The sequence below is a fragment of the Belonocnema kinseyi genome, chromosome 8, assembly GCF_010883055.1.
Source record: "Belonocnema kinseyi isolate 2016_QV_RU_SX_M_011 chromosome 8, B_treatae_v1, whole genome shotgun sequence".
Taxonomy (NCBI): Eukaryota; Metazoa; Arthropoda; class Insecta; order Hymenoptera; family Cynipidae; genus Belonocnema; species Belonocnema kinseyi.
Window position 1 is genome coordinate 1,682,915 of NC_046664.1, and position 22,213 is coordinate 1,705,127.

The 22,213-nt window shown below is 23.0% G+C and overlaps 1 protein-coding gene across 2 annotated transcripts in view; it reads left to right on the top strand.

Moving 5' to 3' along the window:
- Positions 1-22,213, top strand: part of LOC117179166 (spidroin-2-like) — a 49,212-nt gene that overhangs the window by 3,329 nt on the left and 23,670 nt on the right. For both annotated transcript variants that reach the window (XM_033370883.1, XM_033370884.1), the window contains exon 2: positions 19,559-20,842. In XM_033370883.1, the coding sequence (XP_033226774.1) occupies positions 19,559-20,842 (1,284 nt within the window). The remainder of the gene's footprint in view (positions 1-19,558; positions 20,843-22,213) is intronic.

Genomic DNA, 22,213 nt, shown 5'->3' on the forward strand with positions numbered 1-22,213 from the left:
CCAAAATGATCAAATAGACATAATATAAAAATCATCAACTGAAAAATTCCTGGAAAAAAAATCTTCCAAGCGTTTTTAACATTATCGAATTAAAAAATTCCTAAATGATAAAATTCCAGACCTTTCAAATTTTCCGGAAAAAATTTCTATATAGAAAAATTCCTGAAATAATAAAAACAAGAAAATATAAAAATCAGTAACTGGAAAATTACTGAATAACAAAATTCTCCAATAGTTTTTAACATTACTGAATTTGAAATTCCCAAAAAATAAAATTCCAGACACTTCAAAACTCACGAAAAAAAATCTAAATAGAAAAAGTCCAAAATGATCAAATTGACATAATATAAAAATCATCAACTGAAAAATTCCTGAAAAAAATCTTCCAAGCGTTTTTAACATTATCGAATTAAAAAATTCCTGAATGATAAAATTCCAGACCTTTCAAATTTTCCGGAAAAAATTTCTAAATTTCTAAATTCCTGAAATCATAAAATCAAGAAAATATAAAAATCAGTAACTAGAAAATTACTGAATAACAAAATTCTCCCATAGTTTTTAAAATGACCAAATTTCAAATTCCCAATTAATAAAATTCCAGACCTTTCAAATTTTCCGGAAAAAGTTTATAAATAGAAAAATTACTGAAATAATAAAAGCAAGAATATATAAAAATCAATAACTGGAAAATTACTGAATAACAAAATTCTCCAATAGCTTTTAACATCAACGAATTTGAAATTCCCGAAAAATAAATTTCCAGACCTTTCAAATTTTCCAAAAAAAAATTTCTAAATAGAAAAATTCCTAAAATCATAAAATCAAGAAAATATAAAAATCAGCAACTGGAAAATTACTGAATAACAAAATTCTCCAATAGTTTTTAACATTACCGAATCTGGAATTCCCAAAAAATAAAATTCCAGACACTTCAAAATTCACGAAAAAAATTCTAAATAGAAAAAGTCCAAAATGATCAAATTGACATAATATAAAAATCATCAACTGAAAAATTCCTGAAAAAAAATCTTCCAAGCGTTTTTAACATTATCGAATTAAAAAATTCCTGAATGATAAAATTCCAGACCTTTCAAATTTTCCGGAAAAAATTTCTAAATTTCTAAATTCCTGAAATCATAAAATCAAGAAAATATAAAAATCAGTAACTGGAAAATTACTGAATAACAAAATTCTCCCATAGTTTTTAAAATTACCGAATTTGAAATTCCCAATTAATAAAATTCCAGACCTTTCAAATTTTCCGGAAAAAGTTTCTAAATAGAAAAATTACTGAAATAATAAAAACAAGAAAATATAAAAATCAATAACTGGAAAATTACTGAATAACAAAATTCTCCAATAGCTTTTAACATCAACGAATTTGAAATTCCCGAAAAATAAAATTCCAGATCTTTCAAATTTTCCAAAAAAAAATTTCTAAATAGAAAAATTCCTAAAATCATAAAATCAAGAAAATAGAAAAATCAGTAACTGGAAAATTACTGAATAACAAAATTCTCCAATAGTTCTTAACATTACCGAATTTTAAAATCCCAAAAAATAAAATTCCAGACACTTCAAAATTCACGAAAAAAATTCTAAACAGAAAAAGGCCAAAATGATCAAATTGACATAATATAAAAACCATCAACTGAAAAATTCCTGAAAAAAAAATCTTCCAAGCGTTTTTAACATTATCGAATTAAAAAAATCCTGAATGATAAAATTCCAGACCTTTCAAATTTTCCGGAAAAAATTTCTAAATTTCTAAATTCCTGAAATCATAAAATCAAGAAAATATAAAAATCAGTAACTGGAAAATTCCTGAATATTAAAATTCTCCCATAGTTTTTAAAATTACCGAATTTGAAATTCCCAATTAATAAAATTCCAGACCTTTCAAATTTTCCGGAAAAAATTTCTAAATAGAAAAATTCCTGAAATAATAAAAACAATAAAATATAAAAATCAATAACTGGAAAATTACTGAATAACAAAATTCTCCAATAGCTTTTAACATCAACGAATTGGAAATTCCCAAAAAATAAAATTCCAGACACTTCAAAATTCACGAAAAAAATTCTAAATAGAAACAGTCCAAAATGATCAAATTGACATAATATAGAAATCATGAACTGAAAAATTCCTGAAAAAAATCTTCCAAGCGTTTTTAACATTACCGAATTAAAAAATTCCTGAATGATAATATTCCAGACGCTTAAAAATTCACGAAAAGAATTTTTGAATACGGAAATTCCCGAAATCATAAAATCAACAAAATATAAAAATCAGCAATTGGGAAATTCCTGAATAAGAAAATTTTCGAAGAGTTTTTAACATCACCGAATTTGAAATTCCGAATAATAAAATTCCAGACCTTTCAAATTTTTCGGAAAAAATTTCTAAATTTCGAAATTCCTGAAATCATAAAATCAAGAAAATATAAAAATCAGTAACTGGAAAATTACTAAAAAAAATCTTCCAAGCGGTTTTAACATGACCGAATTAAAAAATTGCTGAATTATAAAATTCCAGACGCTTACAAATTCACGAAAAGAATTTTTGAATACGGAAATTCCCGAAATCATAAAATCAACAAAATATAAAAATCAGAAATTGGGAAATTCCTAAATAAGAAAATTTTCGAAGAGTTTTTAAAAAAATATAAGATATTCGGAAGACTGAAAAATCCTGAAAAATAAAATTCTGGACACTGGAAAATTTCCGAAAAAAATTTTTAATAGGAAAATTCCGAAACTGTAAAATAGACAAAATATAAAAAGCAGCAATTGGAAAATTCCTGAATAACAAAATTCCCCGAGAGTTCATAATATTACCGAATTTGAAAATTCCAGACCTCGCAAAATTTTCTAAATAGGAAAATTCCGAAATCGAAAAATTGAAAAAATATAAGAATCAGCAGTTGGAAAATTCCAAAATAACAAAATACCCGAATAAAAAAGTTTTTTAAAAAATTGGAAAAATATAAGATATTCGGAAGACTGAAAAATCCTGAAAAATAAAATTCTGGACACTGGAAAATTTCCGAAAAAAATTTTTAATAGGAAAATTCCGAAACTGTAAAATAGACAAAATATAAAAAGCAGCAATTGGAAAATTCCTGAATAACAAAATTCCCCGAGAGTTCATAATATTACCGAATTTGAAAATTCCAGACATCGCAAAATTTTCTAAATAGGAAAATTCCGAAATTGAAAAATTGAAAAAATATAAGAATCAGCAGTTGGAAAATTCCAAAATAACAAAATACTCGAATAAAAAAGTTTTTGAAAAAAATTGGAAAAATATCAGATATCCGAGAAGACTGAAAAATCTTTAAAAATAAAACCCTGGACACTGTAAAATTTCCGAAAAAAAATTTTAAATAGGAAAATTCCGAAACCGTAAAATAGACAAAATATAAAAAGCAACAATAGGAAAATTCCTGAATACAAAAATTCTTCGGCAGTTTTCAATATTACCGAATTATAAAATTTCCGAATAATAAAATTCCAGACACTGCAAAATTACAGAAAAAAATTTTTGTAAATAGAAAGATTCCGAAATCATAAAATTGACCAATTATAAAAATCAGCAATTTGAAACTTTCCGATAACCAAATTGCCGATAGAAAATTGCCAAAATTTAGGATACCCGGAAAAGTGAAAACCCCCAGAAAATAAAATTCCTGAAAAGTTGATAATATTGCCGAATTTGAAAATTCCGGAAATTAACAACGTTGACATAAATCGAACAAGTGTAATGAAAAATCATTGAGTTACAAATCAGTTTTTTGATAATAATTCTTTTAATTTTTAATAATTCACATAATTCTTTAACATATTACTTTTGCAATGGACTACTTTCTTGTCGGAAAATATGATAAAACTGAAGAAATAATTCTAAAACTGTTTTAATTACATTTTTTTTTTAATTCAAAATTAGACGAATAAAAAATCACCTAATTTAGCGAGACTAATTTTTCTGCAACATGACAGTCAAATCTGTATTTATAGTCGAATTTCGGACTGACGGTGACCATAAATCCATAGACTCGGGACAGTTTTTTCTCTCCTGTTTCAATCCCTGCTTAGTCACGCCTGAGTGAACATCGCGTATTCCCCGCAGCATCTCTCACCCAACCCCGCGGCGCAGCTTCATTTCTCAAAAGCACTAAATCCAGCATCACAAAATCCAGATTCGGCTCTTTTTATTATCTAAAAACTTTTTCTGAGTTTAATTTTCGGAAAAAGTTGTTTTTCAGCCTTTTTTTCGTTAAAAAGCAAATTAATTTTTTCCAATTATCTTTTTGGATCTCAATTTATTTAAAAAAAACTTCGGGTAAAATGTTTTTTTTCTGCCTATTTTAAATTAAATCTCAAATCTATATATTTTTTATAGTTTTTAGTATCATGAGTACGAATTCGGAATACTGAGTAAAACGGTCATTACCTTCTTTCACAAAAGAAAAATTGAAAGAATAAAGTATGTAAATTTTTAAGTCACCATGTCCCGTTAATCTGAATTCTTTGTAATATTTATAAGAGTATAAGCAGCGTAAAAATTCTGTACTAGAATGAAATCACGTGAAAAATACCTCAGCAAATATGATAATGAGGTAACACCTCTAATTGCTAAACCAATGAACAGAATTAACAGTCCAGTTTTATTTTTAAACAAAACGTCAAAAGAAGCAAATAAATTTATTAAAATTATTTTATACAGTTTTTTAATTTAATTTTTAAGAAAACCTTTCAGAACTTCTCAAATTATTTCCAAAAATTTCGTAAAAGAATCTGATCGTTTTTAGAGAGACACTTCAGAAGTTCCTAAATATCTAAAAATAAAAAATTCCTACAAATTTGGTAAAATCTTGGAAAATTAAAAAAGGGCTTTAAAGTATTTCAAACTTTTATTTATTTACAGAATTTTCTTATTTTCCTTAATATATAATTCTTTAAAATAAAAAATTATGAGAAATGTTTATAGAATTTTGAAATATTTGTATGTTCTTTTGAAACCTCTCAAAATTTTTAAAGGGGTCCTTAACTTTATTTAGAAATCTTTAAAAATCTACATACTGTTTTAGATTTTACGAAATCTTATCACGTTTTAAATTTTTTCCAAAAATTTTGTAATCTTGCAAAAATGAAAAAATTGCTTTAAAATCTATCAGTCTATTTTTCGACATTGTTGGAAATAATTTGAAAATTTTGTTTCGTAATTTGGACAGTTAGAAGATAATAAAAAAAATTCCTCAGGTTCCTGTGAAAGTTCCAAATGATTTTTAATAAAAAAAAATAAACTTTACCAGAGAATTTAAACAGATTTCAAAAGATTTCAAATAATTTTCTGAAATATCGAAAAACCCTCTAGAAAATTTTGAAGGGAATCTTTTCAACTTCGCAAGAAAAAAAATTGAAGAAAAAATTGAAAAAAGTTTAAGAGATATTCAAAGGTTTTAAAAATATAACAAAATAATTTTCTTGTAAATATTTTTGAAATTTCGAAGAAAATAATTAGATTTCTAAAGATTTTATAACAGAACTTCAAATATTGTGAAAGGTTTCAAAATAGTTAAAAAATTTAGATTTTTTTTAATTGTAAAAAAAATTGAATCATTTAAAAAATATTACAAAGTATTTAAAAAATGTTAAAGGGAACCTTAAAAATAAAAAAAATCTTTTAAAATTTGAAAGCAAATGTAGATTAATGAAGATTTCTAAATAAATTTGAGAATGATCTTAAGAATTTTAAAATGTATAAAGTAATAATTTTTTTTTAAGATACCTGCAAGATATTAAAATATTAATTTTTAAAGGGCTCAAGAAAAAATTTTCGGCAAAAGTTCAGTCAATTTAAATGAAATTATGGACTTTCAGAGGTTTCGAAAAAAATTATTTTCCCAATTTCCTGAAAGTTTTTCCAGGTTTTCAAATATTTTTAATAATTTCAAAAATTCCAAATTTTTTAAATATCTTTCAAGATGTATCAAATTTTTTTCTTCAATTTTGTAAAATCTTTCAACATTAAAAAAATTCCAGAAAAATCTGCCAGACAATTTTTAGACAGTTAATTAAATTTTCTTTAAGAATTAATTCTTTGAAATAAAAAATAATTTAAAAAGTTCCTACAAATTTTAGAAATATTATAATATAATAAATATCATGTTTAAAATTTTTGCATTATTTTATTAAAATAAAAAAATTAAATTTGAAGGAATTCAAACGATTTAAAAACAAAATGTGGATATTTGAAGATTTGGAAATAAATTTAATTAATTATTTAATCTAAATTTTAATTTAGGTAATACAATTTTTACAAAATTCTGGGATAATTGAAAATGATTTCTTATTTTGCAAAATTAATTTGAAAATGAAAATATTTTAAAATGTTTTCAAAACATTTTATAATGAATCTGGAAGATTTAAGGAAACTTTTTTATCATTTTGCATGATTTTTGGAAATTTTAGGATAAATTTAAATTATGTCAAAAGGCAGGTTTAAGAGTTTAGTAAAAATTACAAAACGAATTGAAATTTTGAACATATTTAAAACCATTTAAAACCAGATCTAGATTTTTTATTTCGAAATAAATTTAAAAAGATTTCTAAGCATTTTGATGTTTTGAAGGCAATTAATTTTTTTTTAATATTTCTGTTAAAGTTTAAAATGTTTTTTTTATTTCTAAAAAATAATTTTTATATGAGATTTACCACGATTTTAAAAGATTTTCAAAAATGTTGAAAAAGAATCTGCAAGATTCTAAGAACTTTTGTTTTGTTACAGGAATTTAAAAAAAAATTTAGACAAATTTGAATGATTCCAAAAGATTTCAAAAAGTTCATGAAGTTTTGAAAAGACAAAAAAATAAATTAAATCTCTAAAACATTTCATAAAATTGGACAAAAAAAAACGAATTTTAAAGGTTTTATATAAAAATTTAGAAGCTTTTTGAGAATTGAAAAAGATTTCAATAAAATAACAAAAATTGTTTAAGTTTCATACAAAAATGTGAAAGTATTTTTTGAAAATTTTACATCTATTGAAAAAAAATTTAGATAACTGTAAAGACATTTTTTTAAACTGTTATTTAAATTTAAGTTATGCAATCTAAATATAGAAAAATATTTTAATTCTACTATAATTGAGAGTTCGTCCGGAAGTACCTTTAAAATCTATTTTTTATGTTTTTTAAATGTTTAAAAAATATTCAAAGTTAATAATAGAAATAATCTAGTAATTTTTAAGTATTTTAAGTAAATAAAAAAAATTGTCTTATTCCTATTGAATTCACTGGAATATTCTCTTTATAATAAAGAAACAAAATTTTGGTAAATGAATCGGGCTTTATTTCAAAGAAAGGTAGAAAAGTTATAAACATGGTAAACGTTACAGTAGAAATGTTTAATTAAACGACGTGATTGTGAAACATTTTTAATTGTGTGTAAACAATGAGAAGGCGATTTTGAGGAATTGTTAATATTACGTGCTCAGTTCTCTTTTCCACAATTTTGCTTTATATTGTTTAAAAAAAGTTCAGAAAAACGAAAATGTTTTACAATCTTAAAATTATTATGAGTCAATATCCGCTATAAATTAATTACGCATATTCAGGATCCTTAATAACTAATTGTCAACAGAGTTCTGTTTTTGATTTTCAAGATTTTTTTTCTGTTGTAAATTTTTTTAATTTTCCATTGAAAATTCCAATTATTTAGCAAACTTTGCAACAATTATTAATTCATTTTTTTAAGATTCAATATTTTCGTTTAGAATATAAATATTTTGTTCAAATTTAATTTCTTTTTCTTGAGAATTCACTTTTTTAACTAACATTCTACCATTTCCATTTTTTGTTAAAAATGAATCTTTTCTAGTAGAAAATTAATTTTTTTTTCTTTAAAATTGAATTTTTCTAGTAGAAATTTATTCATTGGGATTGAAAATTCAACTATTTGGTTCTTAATTAATGTAGTTTGTTTAAATATTTAACAATTTGATAGAAAATTAAACGATTCGGTTTAAAATTAAGTTTTTTATTACAAACTAAACTATTTTTATGAGGATTTAACTTTTTGGTAGAATTTGTTTTTAATCATATTTTGGGTTAACTTATTTTTTTGTTAAATATTTTTGTTTGAGATTTATAATTTTAGTGAAAATACAATTATTTTGTTAAAAATATGTTTCTTTTTTTCTTAAAAATTAATTTTTTAACCAAAAATTCAAAAATGAATCTAAAATCCAAAAATTAGCCTTCTTTGTAGAAAATTAAACTATTAGGTTAAAAATTAACTTTTTTGTTAAATATTAAACTTATAAAAATTTAAGTTTTCAGGGAAAAATTAATATTTTTGTTAAAAAATCATATCTTGGGTTGTCTTCTTTGATGAAAATTTTTTTTTCAAGAATCATCATTTTAGTAAAAAATACAACATAAATTTTGTTAAAAATTCGTCTTCTTAGTAGAAAAAAATCTTTCTGGCTAAAAATTCATTATTTTTTATTAAAAACGATACGGTTTAATATTAAATTCCTAATTAAAAATTAAGTTATTTTTATGAACATTTAACTTTTTGCTAGAAAATTATTTTGTTGTTGTTAAAAAATATATTTGGGGTTGTCTTCCTTTCTTAAAAATATTTTTTGTTTAAGATTCATAATTTGAGTGAAAAATGCAATTATTTTGTTGAAAATATGTTTCTTTTTTCTTGAAAATTAAATTTTAAAAATTCTTTGTTTTTTGTGTGATAAAATTTAGTCTTCTTTGTAAAAAATAAATGATTAGGTTAAAAATAATCTTTTTGTCATCATTTTAGTTGGGATACAAATTAATCTGGTTTGTTCGAGGATTCAACAATTTAGTAAAAAATTAAACTATTTGGTTAAGAATTAATTTTTTGTTACAAAATTGATTTTTTATTGCCAAATTAACTTTTTTCTTGGAAAATCATATTTCTACATTGAAAATTTAACCGTTTTGTAAATAATTAGTCCCTTTGGCTTTAAAATTCGACAATTTTGTTGAAAATTCCTATTATTTAGTAGAACTATTATATTATTTTTAAGTTGAAAATTTGACTACGTGGTTAATTTTTTAAAAAGTTTGTTAAAAATTAAAATTTTCTTAATATTCACATCCTTGTTAAAAAATTTAAATATTCCATTTTTAGAAAATTAATCTTTTAAGTTAAAAAAAATTATCTTTTCGGTTGAACAGCTTTATTAAAAATTAATTTTTTTAAGATTTGTGATTTTAGTTAAATATTAATCTCTCCTGTCAAAAATGAAAATATTTTCTTGCAAATTTTTTTTTTTACAATTAATTTGTTTCAACTAAAAATGTTGCTATTTAATTTGTTGTTGAAATGTGATATATTTTAATATCATGTGATCTTTTCTAAAAAAAAATATTTAGAAAATTAACCTTCTGGGTTAAAAAATTCATACTTTGGGATGAACTGTTTATTTGCAAATTCTCTTTTCTTCTTCTTAAAATTCATCGTTTTCGTTGATTTTTTTTTCTTAATTGAGAATTAATTTTTTTAATTGACAATATATCTTTTAAATTTTTTCTTGAAAACCCATATTTTTATTTGGAAATTGATCTTTAAAAATTATGTTTAAGTTTAAGATAAGTTTAAGTTCAATTTTTTTGTAGATGATTTATTTTTTTCTTCTAAGATTCAACTTTTTATTGGATTCATCTCTTATTTTTAAAATGTAACTCTTTTGTTGAAAATTCTTTTTTCTTTTTTTCGCTGAGAATTAATTTTTCAAACTAGAAATATTACGATTTAATTTTGTTGTTAAAAATTGGTATTCGCGAATAAAATTTGATCTTTTGTCGAAACAAAAATTTATTAAATTAATCATTCGGGTTAAAGAGTTTTACATAGGAGTGAATCTTTTTTTTTGGAAATTCATTGTTTCTTCTGAGATTCGCCAATTTAGATGATTTTATTTTTGAATAAAAATGATTAATTTGAACTAACAATATAACTATTCCATTTTCTGTTGAAAATTGATTTTTTTCAAATTAGAGAATTAATTTTCCAGGTTAAAAAAGTTATACTTTTTGGCTGAATCCTGATTGTTAAAAATTCTTTGCTTTTTTTGTTGATATTTAATTTTGTAAATAACATTGCAAATTATTTTTTTCTTGGTTGAAAGTTAAGTTTTTTATTGAAAATCGATCTTTTCTAGTTAAAAATTATCGTTTTTTTTTGTCAAAATTTATTCTCCTAGGTTAAAAATTTATCCTTTGGAAATGAAATTTTTTGTTAAAAATATTACTATTTTTATCTAAATTTAACTTTTTTGTAAAAAGTTGACTTCTTTGTTAAAAAATCATATTTTTTAATTAAAAATTGAACCTTTTTGTTGAAAATTATTTTATTTCGTTCATTTTAGTACTTTTTTTATTGTAGTTTGTTTTTCAAAAATTAATTTTCCTTCTTAAAAAATCAAATTACGGGAGGCACTTTTTTTTTTAAAATTCACTTTTTCAAAGACTCATTATTTTATTTGAAAGTCATTCTTTAATGTTGGAAATGTAAGCTTTTTATTGAAAATTAGTTTTTTTCTTGTTGAGATTTCTTTTCTTTCAACTAAAAATGTTACTGTTTAATTTCTAGTTAAAAATTCTTTTTTATTGAGAATTAATTTTTCGATTAACAATGTAGCTAATTCCATTTTTGTTTGGAAATTGATAGTTTTGATTGAAAATTGATCTTTCTGAATAATAAAAAATTTAGAAAATGAATCTTCCGGGTTAAAAGTTCATATTTTACTTCGATATTTTATGTTAATATTTAATGTTTCTAACTAACAATGTAACTTTTCCATTTTTTGTTGAAAGTTAATATTTTTATAAAAAATTGATCTTTTCTAGCTAAAAATTCACCTTTTTGTTCAAATAAAAATGTATGGTTAAAAATTAAGTTAGTTTGGTTGCCGATTCAACGATTTTTTTAGTAAATTAAACGACTTGGTTGAAAATTAAGTTTTTTTGTCAAAAATTAAACTAATTTGTTCCAAATGTCCTGTTTGGTACATAATTAACTTTTTCGTTGAAATTTCATATTTTCAAATTAAAAATCAAACCTTTTCGCTTTAAAATTAAAAATTGTTTAATTTTAAATTAACTTTAAAATTCAACTATTTTGCTGAAAATTAATGTTTTATTTTTTAATTAGTTTTCTTTGCTAATGATTTATATTTTTCCTGAAAAATTCATCATTTTGGTAGACAATTGAACTATTTGGCTTTAAATTCTTGGTTTTTAGTTAACAATGAAACTAATTGTTTGAAAGTTTAACAAGCTTGTTAAACTCTTCGATTTTATAAACTCTTTGTTTTAAAATTCAACATTTTTCTTGTCATTTTTTTAAAAATTATTATTTATCTGAAAATTTAAGTATTACATTTTTGCTTATAAACTTTTTGTTTTTAAGTTCAAAATTCAACTATTAGGTACAAAGTTAATTTCTTTTTTGGAAAATTCGTTTTTTGGTCAGAAAATTAATTATAAGTTTTGAAAATTTAATGTTTAGAACATGCGTGTAATAACAAAAAAGATTATAAAAATTTAAAACCTGAAAAATAGAAATGTTTAATAAAATAACAAAAATGCGTAGCATTATTAGCTTTATTGAAACAATAAGGTCATATTATGAAATTGTAAACGTGATGTAGCGTTTCTGTAATTTGAAAACATTGTCTTCTGGTTGTTTAAACAAAGTTAAGCTACATAAGAATTTTTTGCTATCTTAATATGATAATAATTCAATGGGCTCTAAATCAATTATACACATTCAGGGTCAGCATGCGCTACCTTTTAACGGAATTCTGTTTACAATTTTCAAAATTTTGTTGTTCTACATTTTTATTATTGGTAAATAAAATTAGAACAAACTTAAGAAAAATAATCATTTTTTAGAATCTAAAAATTCTAATGTAATAATTGGCTACCAAATTAATTATGCAATTTCAGTGTAATCATAAGCTACTTTTGAACAAAATTCTGATTTCGATTTTCAAAGTTTTTTTAAAAGGCTTTGAATAAATAATGGCTGGTCGTACAAGAAAATTTTACGACCACAAAATAATTTTTTTGTGTCAAAAATGAATACCAATATTTTAAAAAAATCTGCTCATTCAGCATTTTATTTATGAAGATTGTTATAAACAATATAGTACGAAAGTCCATAAAGTGGCAACAATATTATCACTAGTAGGTTTTCCAAAATTTTTAGGGCAAATTTTGACATTAATTAGTCTGGATGATTTTTTATTAACAAACGAAAAATTCTGGATGATTTGCTTTGAGAAATAACAATTTTTTAACAACAATTTAAAGAGAGTTAGCAAAAAGTTTAATTTTTAATCCGAGCTGTTAGAAATAATTAAAAAAAATTTTTTCTAATAAATAATGAAATTATTAAAAAAGTTATTCAAAGAAAAACTAATGGGTTTTAAAAGAATAACTAATTTTAAGATATTCCGACTAAAAGTTTTAATGATTTTATATTTAAAAAAATTAATTTGAAGGAGATTTAACCAGATTTAAAAATATTTTCAAAGATTTTCAGAAATTTCAAAAAAGATTCTTGAAGATTTTAGGACATTTAAAAAAAATTTCAGGATTTTTTTCAAATTGTTAAAGTGTGAATCATTTTTAAATATATTTATAATTCGTTTACAAATTTGAAAAGAATCGCAAATTTAAATAAATTTAAAATAATTTAGAGCAAAAAGTAGGTTTTTGAAGATTTCGAAATAAATTAAAGAAGGTTTTTAGGCATTTTAAAATGTTCTAAGGCAATCCATTTTGTGTAAAAATTTCGGGGAAAATTTGAATATTTTTTTTAATTTTGAAAAATTAATTTAAAGAGAAAATTTGACCACATAAAAAAAAATTTCCAAGATTTTCAAAAATTTCAATGAAAAATCTAGAAGATATTGTGGCATCTTTTTTAATTTGGAACTTTTTTTTGGAAATATTTGAAAAAATTATAATTATTTTAAAAGGTATTTCAAGTTTTTAAAAAGAATTTAAAATTTTTAAAAATTAAAGTAATTTAAATTTCGAAAATATGTCAAACTATTTTTTTTAGACTTCTGGGAAAATTTTAAATGTTTTTTTTTTACTTTAAATAATTAATTTTCAGAAAAATTTCACCGAATTTAAAAATATTTTAAAGTCTTTTAAAAATGATATTTGGAAGTTAAAAAAAATTGAATATAATTTAAAATTTGAAAATATGTTAAACCATTTAAAACGAACTTTAAATTTTTGAGAATTTAAAAACAAATTTAAGAAGGTCTTTAATAATTATTAAAGGATTTAAGGCAATTTAATTTTTAAGACTCTTGGAAAAATTTATTTATGATAATCAAAAATTTTTTTAATTAATCTGAGGAGAAAATGTAAAGAGATTTAAAATTGTTTATAAACATGTTAAAAAATGGCAGCAAAGAATCTGAAAGATTTTAGAGATTTTTATTTAAATTTCGGATAATTTTTTTTTCAAATTATAGGAAAAGTTGGAACCTTTTTAAAAGATATTTAGAAGTTATTGTGAATTTTTAAGAAATTAAAAATTTAATAAGAAAATAAAATTTTTTTAAGCAAACTGTTGATTTTTGAAGACTTCAAAATAAATTTTAAAAAGTTTTTAAGAATTTTGAAAAGTATCAAGAAACTCAATTTTTTTAAGATTTCTGGAAAAATTTTTAAGTTTTTTTTTACTTTAAATAGTTAATTTTCTGAAAAAATTAAACCGAATTTAAAAATATTTTTAACTTTCTCAAAAATAATATTTAGAAGTTAAAAAAATTGAATATAATTTAAAATTTGAAAATATGTTAAACCATTTAAAACGAACTTTAAATTTTTGAGAATTTAAAAACAAATTTAAGAAGGTGTTTAATAATTATTAAAGGATTTAAGGCAATTTAATTTTTAAGACTCCTGGAAAAATTTATTTATGATAATCAAAAATTTTTTAAATTAATTTGAGGAGAAAATGTAAAGAGATTTAAAATTGTTTATAAACATGTTCAAAAATGGCAGCAAAGAATCTGAAAGATTTTAGAGATTTTTATTTAAATTTCGGATAATTTTTTTCTCAAATTATAGGAAAAGTTGGAACCATTTTAAAAGATATTTAGAAGTTGTTGTGGATTTTTAAGAAATTAAAAATTTAATAAGAAAATAAAATTTTTTTAAAACCGAAAATTAAACCGAATTTAAAAATATTTTTAATTTTCTCAAAAATAATATTTAGAAGTTAAAAAAATTGAATATAATTTAAAATTTGAAAATATGTTAAACCATTTAAAGCGAACATTAGATTTTTGAAAATTTAAAAGCAAATTTAAGAAGGTTTTCAAGATTTGGTAAAAATTGTAGGAAAAAACTGAACCCTGTCAAGAAATATTTAGAAGTCTTAAAAAAATTTTAACAGATGCCCAAAAAATTCGAAAAAGTTTTCGGATAATTTTAAGGTATTAAAAAAAAACTTCAACATTTTGAAAAAATTTTAGGAAATATTCTAATGAATTTAAAAAGTATTCAAAAATGTAGGGAATTTTGAACAGATTAAAAAATAATTTACATCTTGAAAAGATTTCATAATATTCCTAATCTTAGGGAAAATTTAGAAAAGAAGAAATTTAAGTATATCTTTAAAGTCCAAAATACAATTTCATCTACGAAATTTACAGAAATTAAAAAAAAATCCAACAATTAAAATTGGACAAAATACTTGCAAATTTCTCAATCACAACAAAAAGAAAATAAAAATTTACGAACTTTAAATTAGACCAAAATCCAAATTAAAAATCCCATTTAACGTCCAATAATCAAATTGATGCAAAATCTTGTTAAACAAAACAAGAATCCAACGACTAAATTTGGACTACAATGAATAAACGAAAAAAAAATTTATTTATGTTTTTTATTTTTATTTTATTGTAATTTGATAATAATAAAAATAAAAAAGACGAAAGAAAGAAAAAGAGAAGGAAGGGGATGTGGTGGGCTGCCTTCTCATTTTTCTTACTCTCTTTTTTATTTTTGTCCGAAAATTTTATTTTATTTTTTTGTTTTTTTAGATTACAATAGGATTTTTGGTTTTCGTTTATTCGTTGTCCAAATTTGGTCGTTGGATTCTTGTTTTGTTTAACAGGATTTCGCATCAAAAATAAAATAAGAACCAAAAATAAAAAAATTAAAAGAAAAAAGAGGGATTTGAAATTTGCCTTCTTTTCTTTTTTTATAAATAGAACTATAATTAGTTTTTTCTTAATATTATTTATATTAATAATATGTTTTGAAACTTAGACTCGTAAAGATTTTTTTTGTCAAATAAAGGAGCTACCATGAAATTTAATCAATACGTGTTACAAAACCTAAAATGTAACTTAATTTCCTTAAATTTGATTTGTATTTATCACTCTTACGTGACTATCATAAATAGCCAGTTTGCATAATGTCACGTTTTCAGACAAACTTCCAAGAAATTTCTATTTTCACAAGAATCTGGATGGTGAATCACTTTTTCCGCCAAATCAGCAATTTTTTTAACGATTTTATGTGACTAAATTAATCGTCTTTTGTTCATTTTCTTCTATTGTCTTCGACAATTTTTTTGAATTGTTTTTCAAGTACAAAATGAGTGTTTAAAAAATGCAAAATAACTTAAATTCTTTCAAGAAAATATTTAAAATCATCAATTTAAGTTGCAATTATGAAGGCAATCGTCTCAACACGAATAAAAAAATTAAGCAATGCTTACGGAAAATAATTGCATTCATTATATTGTTTAAGTCGAAAAATAAATAAACTTCCCAGATTAATTGCGCAAATTAAAGGAGAATAGCTTTCAAGAAAATCTTACGAAATAATGTAAAACAAACATATTGATTTCCTCAGAATTTAGTATCAATTCAATATTTTACAGGCTTAATTTTACAAGGTTAAGACTAATTTTTTATTTTTAATAAATATTAGAATCGGAATTTTTTTATATTAAGCTGGGGACCTACGCATTTATGTTAATAGCAGTATTTTTATCTTGAATAAGATGTATCAGTACTAGCAATAAATAAAAAAATAATAGTACTTTTTTTAATTGTACATTTTCTTCAACTTGAGAAAAAAATAATTTTATAGGCATTTATTTTATAATGTTAACTTCAGATTCGTTCAAAAAGTTACAAATTTTAAATAATTTATTTATGAATTTCTATTTCAGCATGATTTTATTTTTAGGGCAAATTTTTTTATAATTTTTCGTCACTTAATTTTTATTTTTATTCTTTTCAATTTTAATTTATTTTTAAGAATTTTTTTTCAAATTACTTTTCTTAATATTTCGATTTTGCAGAATTTTGATTTATGGTAGTTGTGATAAAAATTAAGTCTTTAGAATAAAAAATGTCATAAGACCGGCAATCTGAAACCTGGGTTCGAATCCCAGTGGAGATAGAGATAAAGCTTTTGACAATTTATAAATAAAAATCAATATTAAAAAAATATTTATTTTCAACCAGTTGACAAAAAACACAAAAAACTAACTAGAAATATTTCAAAAAAATTTTTAAATCCTTTCAAAATAAAAAATAAAATCTTCCAGATTTTTTTCGACATTATAAAATATCCGACATAATAGCGTTGACAACAAAGAAAAATTTTCTAATTATGAAATTCCTGAATCCAAACATTTAAAATTAATGAATTATAGAATAATAAATAAATAAAAGTACGTTTATTTGATGACGATATTTTTTGTATATTATTTAAATATTATTTAAACAATTTTTTATTTGTTTAGTTTCGGAAGATTTCAAATTTCAGAAATATTATAAACTCTCAGAAATTTTATGATTTTGAAATCCTCTTTAATATTGAAAATATTTTGAAACTTTTGAAAAATCTGTTTAAATATTCTCTCATACTTAATTTTTCGAAATAAAACAATCTTTTTACATTTTACGAGAAATCTTATAATTTAAAACAAAAATTGTTATTAAGTCCTTTATCATCCTTAAAAAGCTTTTACATTTTTTTGAAGTACTTACAAATCTACATTTTGATAAGCAGAATTCGAAATATTTTCAAATTAAATTTTTTTTAAAACTTCTAAACATCTTTTAAAATGATTCATATATTTTATTTCTGCGATTTTAAAGAATTCGCTTTATAATATTTAACAGTCTTTTTCGACAACTTTCTAAATCTTTTAAATTGTATCAAAATCTTTTGCAATATTCTCTTAAAATTAATTAATAAAAATAAAAAATTATTTAAAATTTGTCCAGGACTCTGACAAAGTTTAAAATTCGTTTAAATTTTTATAAATCTGTATTTTGTTTTAAAAAATTCTGAAATCTTTTCAAATTGAAATTTTGTTTAATTTTCAAAATATCTTTTAAAATGAAATTTTTTAAAAATTCTTTTAATTTAAAAAAATGGATTTAAAATCTTTAATATTCTCTTTTGTGTGTTTTTTTTGTAATCTTTAAAATTGTTTTAAAATATTTTTAAATATTCTCTTAAAATTAATTTTTAAAATAAAAAATCATTTAAAATTTTTCAAAGTCTCTTAAAATTTTGTAATGATATTCAAACCCTTTAAAGTCTCTAAATGTCTTCTAAATTTTTTCAAAATTTTTAAAAGTCTACATTTTGTTTAAAAAAATTTTTTAATCTTTTCAAATCAAAATGTTTAAACTTCTAAATATGCTTTAAAATGATACATATTTTTAAAAAATCTTCAAATTCAAAATAAATTGTTTTAAAATCTTCGATATTCTCTTTTAAAAATTTGTTTGAAATCTTTAAATTTGTTTTATAATATTTTTAAATATTCTCTTCAAATTAATTTTTCAAAATAAAAAATCATTTAAAACTTTTCAATGTCTTTTAAACTTTTTTGAATGATATTCAAACCCTTTAAAATATTTTAAAATCTTTCAAAATCTTCTAAATTTTTAAAAATAATTTTAAAATATTTATTTTGCTTAAAAATTTCTGAAATTTTTCAAATTAAACTTTAGTGTAAACTTCTAAGTATCTTTTAATATTATTCAATTTTTTTAAATTCTAAGAAATTAGAGACTTTGTTTTTAAATCATACAGATTTATTTTACACCATTTTGGAATTACTTGAAAATTTTTTTTTATCTTTTTGAATATACTCTTAAAATTAACTTTTCAAAATAAGAAATATTTTTATATTTATTGAGGAATCTGACAATTTTAGAAATATTATTTTTAAGTCCTTTATAATCCTTAAAAAGCATCGAATTTTTTTTAATCTTTAGAAATCTACATTTTGTTAAAAAAAAAATTTGAAATATTTTGAAATTAAATTTTATCTTAAACGTCTAAACCTTTTGAAATATATTTTTTAAAATTAATTATAAATAAAAAATAATTTAAAATTTTCCCAGGACTCTGACAGTTTTTTATTATTACTTCGACGGGTTCTAATTTTTTCTGCAAATTTAAAAAACTTGCTTTTAAATCTTCGAGATTCTTTTCGACCCATTTTTTAAGTCTTTGAAATAATTTTTAAATCTTTAAAATACACTCTTAAAAGTAATCTTTTGAAGTAAAGGTTCATTAAAAATTTTCCGAGGAATGTCTTAAATTTGTTTCAATATTTTAAAAGTATTTAAAAACCTTAAAACGTTTATAGCCTTTTTTGAAACCTTTAAAAATCTACATTTTGTTTTAATTTTTTTCAAATATTTTCAAATTTGAAATTTATATGATTTATTTTTGAAACTTTTAATAAAATAGAAAAATAAAATCTTTTAATAAAATCTTCCAGATTTTTTTTCAAAAATTTAGGAAATCTTTTGAAATATTTTAAAATATTTTTGATTATTCTCTTATAATTATTATTTCAAAATAAAGAATAAATTTAATTTTCAGAAGAATCTAACAAATTTATGTTTAATATTTTAAAACATTTGAAAATCCTTAAAATTTTCTACATTTTTTCAAATTCTTCAAAAATGTATATTTTGTTGAAATTTCTTTAAAACTGGTAAATATCTCTTAAAATGATTAAAATTTATCCTTAAATTTGCTCTCAACATGAATTCTGTAAATTCGAAAACCCTTTGAAGTTTTTCCTAGGAATCATAAAAAAATCATTCCCTGGAAATATTTTAAAAATCTTGAAAAGCTTTTCTTCAAAACCTTAAAAATTCTACATTTTTTTATGAAAAAATTTGAAATCTCAACAAATAAGAAATCAGGGTTTTTAAAAATATGATAAAAAAACAAAAGCACCAAACAATTTCATTTCGTGAACGGAATGTATTAGATAAGCACAATTGAAGATTATTATATATAAATTAACCGACCTTTAATGTTATCGAAAGTAAAAAAAACTTTCTGAATAACTAATTTTTAGATTACCTATTCTCTGTTAAAAGATTTTGTTATGAAATTTATTAGAAAATTTTAACGAGCTATCTGAAACTAAAATATTTATCTGTAAAATGTTCCTCCTTTTCTTCTGTTCCCAATCAGCACCCTTATCGCCGAAAGTAAACTCCGCAAGCGATCTCTCCCCGAGAATATTCAAGCGAGCTGTGAGTTCAAAACCAAGAGAGAATAATCCACATCATGAATCTTCAACTCCTTCAAAGATCGACAATTCTATTAACGAGGTCATACCCACAGTCGCTGCGTTGATTAGTACAGATTCAAGCATCAGCACTTTGGAGGATCTGAAAACAACTCCTGAATCTACCACACCAATGCCTACGGAATCATCCAGCTCAACTACAAAATCTGATTCAGAGCCAACTGCTTCAGCAAGAATAACTAAGAGCCCTTCTAAGATCAATTCAAAGACTCCTTCAAGAACGCCTGGAAGTGATGCAATCACAAAGACCATTTCAAACAATCCTTCTCAACCAACAACCCTTCCGAATACCAATATTAGTCCATGTCTGGATAGTCTTGCTTCCGAATCTATAAACAAATTCACTCCACCTCGCCAGGTTGGATCCTTCAGTCAGTCCTCTTCTGGTCCACATATAAATGGAGGATCAGTTTCTAGTGGTGGAGTAATTTCAAGTGGTGGATCATTTCCTAGCAGAGGATCATTCCCTAATGAAGGGTCTTATCCAAATGGAGAACTTCCATCTAGAGGATCGTTTCCTAGCGGAGAAGCTTCTTCAAATGTAGGACCAGCTCCTAGTTTAGGAAAACCTATCAATGATGCTTCTAATCCTGCCTATGGCTTTCCGCCACGAATTCCTTCTGCACAAGGTTCTTTTAGTCAATCCTCGTCTGGTCCACATGTTAGTGGAGGATCATTTTCTAGTTCAGCAATATTCCCTAATGGTGGATCAATTACTAGTGGAGGATCTTATCCAAATGGAGGATCTTATCCTAATGGAGGATACTATCCTAATGGAGGATCACTTCCTTCCAGAGGATCATTTTCTAATGAAGAATCATCGCCAAATGTAGGAACACCTCCTAATGTGGGACCCCTTAACAATGTTGCTCCTTATCCTGCCAATGGCTTCCCATCACGATTTCCTTCTGCACCAGGTTCTGGAGTATATGGTGCTCAATCTGGTCCCAACTTCCCATCACCTCCTGGTTACTCTTCCCAGGAATTCTCATTCCCAGGAGGCTCTGGATTTACATCAACTTTCAGTTCCGGTCCTGGAAGCTTCTCAAGTGCTGGAAGCTTCGCTGGAGCCGGAGCATCCACTGGATTTGATGGTCCAACATTCTTAAACCGAGGAGGATTTGAAGAATATGGTCCCTCAGATTTTGGAAGTCCAAGTGGACCAGGTACGAGCCAAAAGGAAACTCAAGTTCTGCGGTGGATTTTTTGGATTTTTCCTGCTTTCCTGTGTCTAAACAAATTATTAGTATAGGGAAATTGTTAAAGAGAACGTATGGAGTTTGAATTCGGTGGAACTTTTTGAATGTATTTAGATAGAATGTGTTAACGATAAGTGTAGAGAACTTGTTTATAATGGTGAAGGTTATTGTGTTTTGGAGAATGTTTTTGGTGGAGATGGGTTTTTTTTTCTTTTATATTTATACTTTCAAGTAGATTATTGGTTTTTTTAATTGCACGATAAACCCTTTTTATGAGCACGTACCATATAAAATCTATCCAAAAGATAATTCCTTATTCCTTTCCAAAATTATTTGAAAGCACTCAATTTTAAGTATTGAATTTTCTTGAATAGATCAATTTTCATCCAAAATTGGATCAAAATTTGAAATCTTGGAATTTATTAGATGACAGATGCAACAACTCGTTAAGCTCTCACAATTGCGTAGAACTATTGTTCATTCGGGAGCATCTATCGATAAAAAAGTGACCAAAATGAAACACAAAATATACCTTTGAATTCAGCTTCACGCGGCCGAAAAATTTTTCTCATTAAAGTTTTTCATTTGACAATTTTTACAGAAGATACAGTAGAGCGCCTCTCAATAGGGCGCCTCTCAATAGGGCGCCTTCTCCTTAACTGCGTTTGAAAGTTACCCCACCCTCTTGTTTAAACAATTATTTTCTCTGAAAAATGTGAAAAATCGTATTTTCAATGAAATGTGAAGTTAGTCATGTTTTGGAGTCTTACATTTTTTCAAAAACATTATGAATGATTTAAATGATTAATTATTGTTTATTTTCGAAATATCTAAAAATTTAGCCAGAGATGTCCACTTTTTTCTTAATTGGATATCATCTGCTACTTTTTTTTGAATAATTACACAATTGTCATACATTTGTTCTAATGAATTACAAATTTCTATTTGTTCAACAATTTTTTTTTTGCTCAAGCAGCTTTCGTTCGAAAACTTTTAAAAAATAATATAAAATGGAATACATAGGTTTATTTTTCTGACTGTATAGTGTATAGGAAGAACATATTAAACATTTATTAGTGTTTAAAACAAAACTGAATTTGATAAAAATAAACCTGTTCTTAACCACTATTTAAAAAATCGTATTTGATGAATTAAGCATAATATAAAATAATTTGAGTACCAAATACAGTTGCAAGCTTCATGTCATTGCTTATGAAATAAATTATTGTTTTCTGTTCGAATTTCTTTTAAATCGAAAATGTTTAAAAAAATTATATTTGTGAAAACGATTGAAAAATATTTGATATACTATTTTTATAAACTATATAGTAAGAAAAA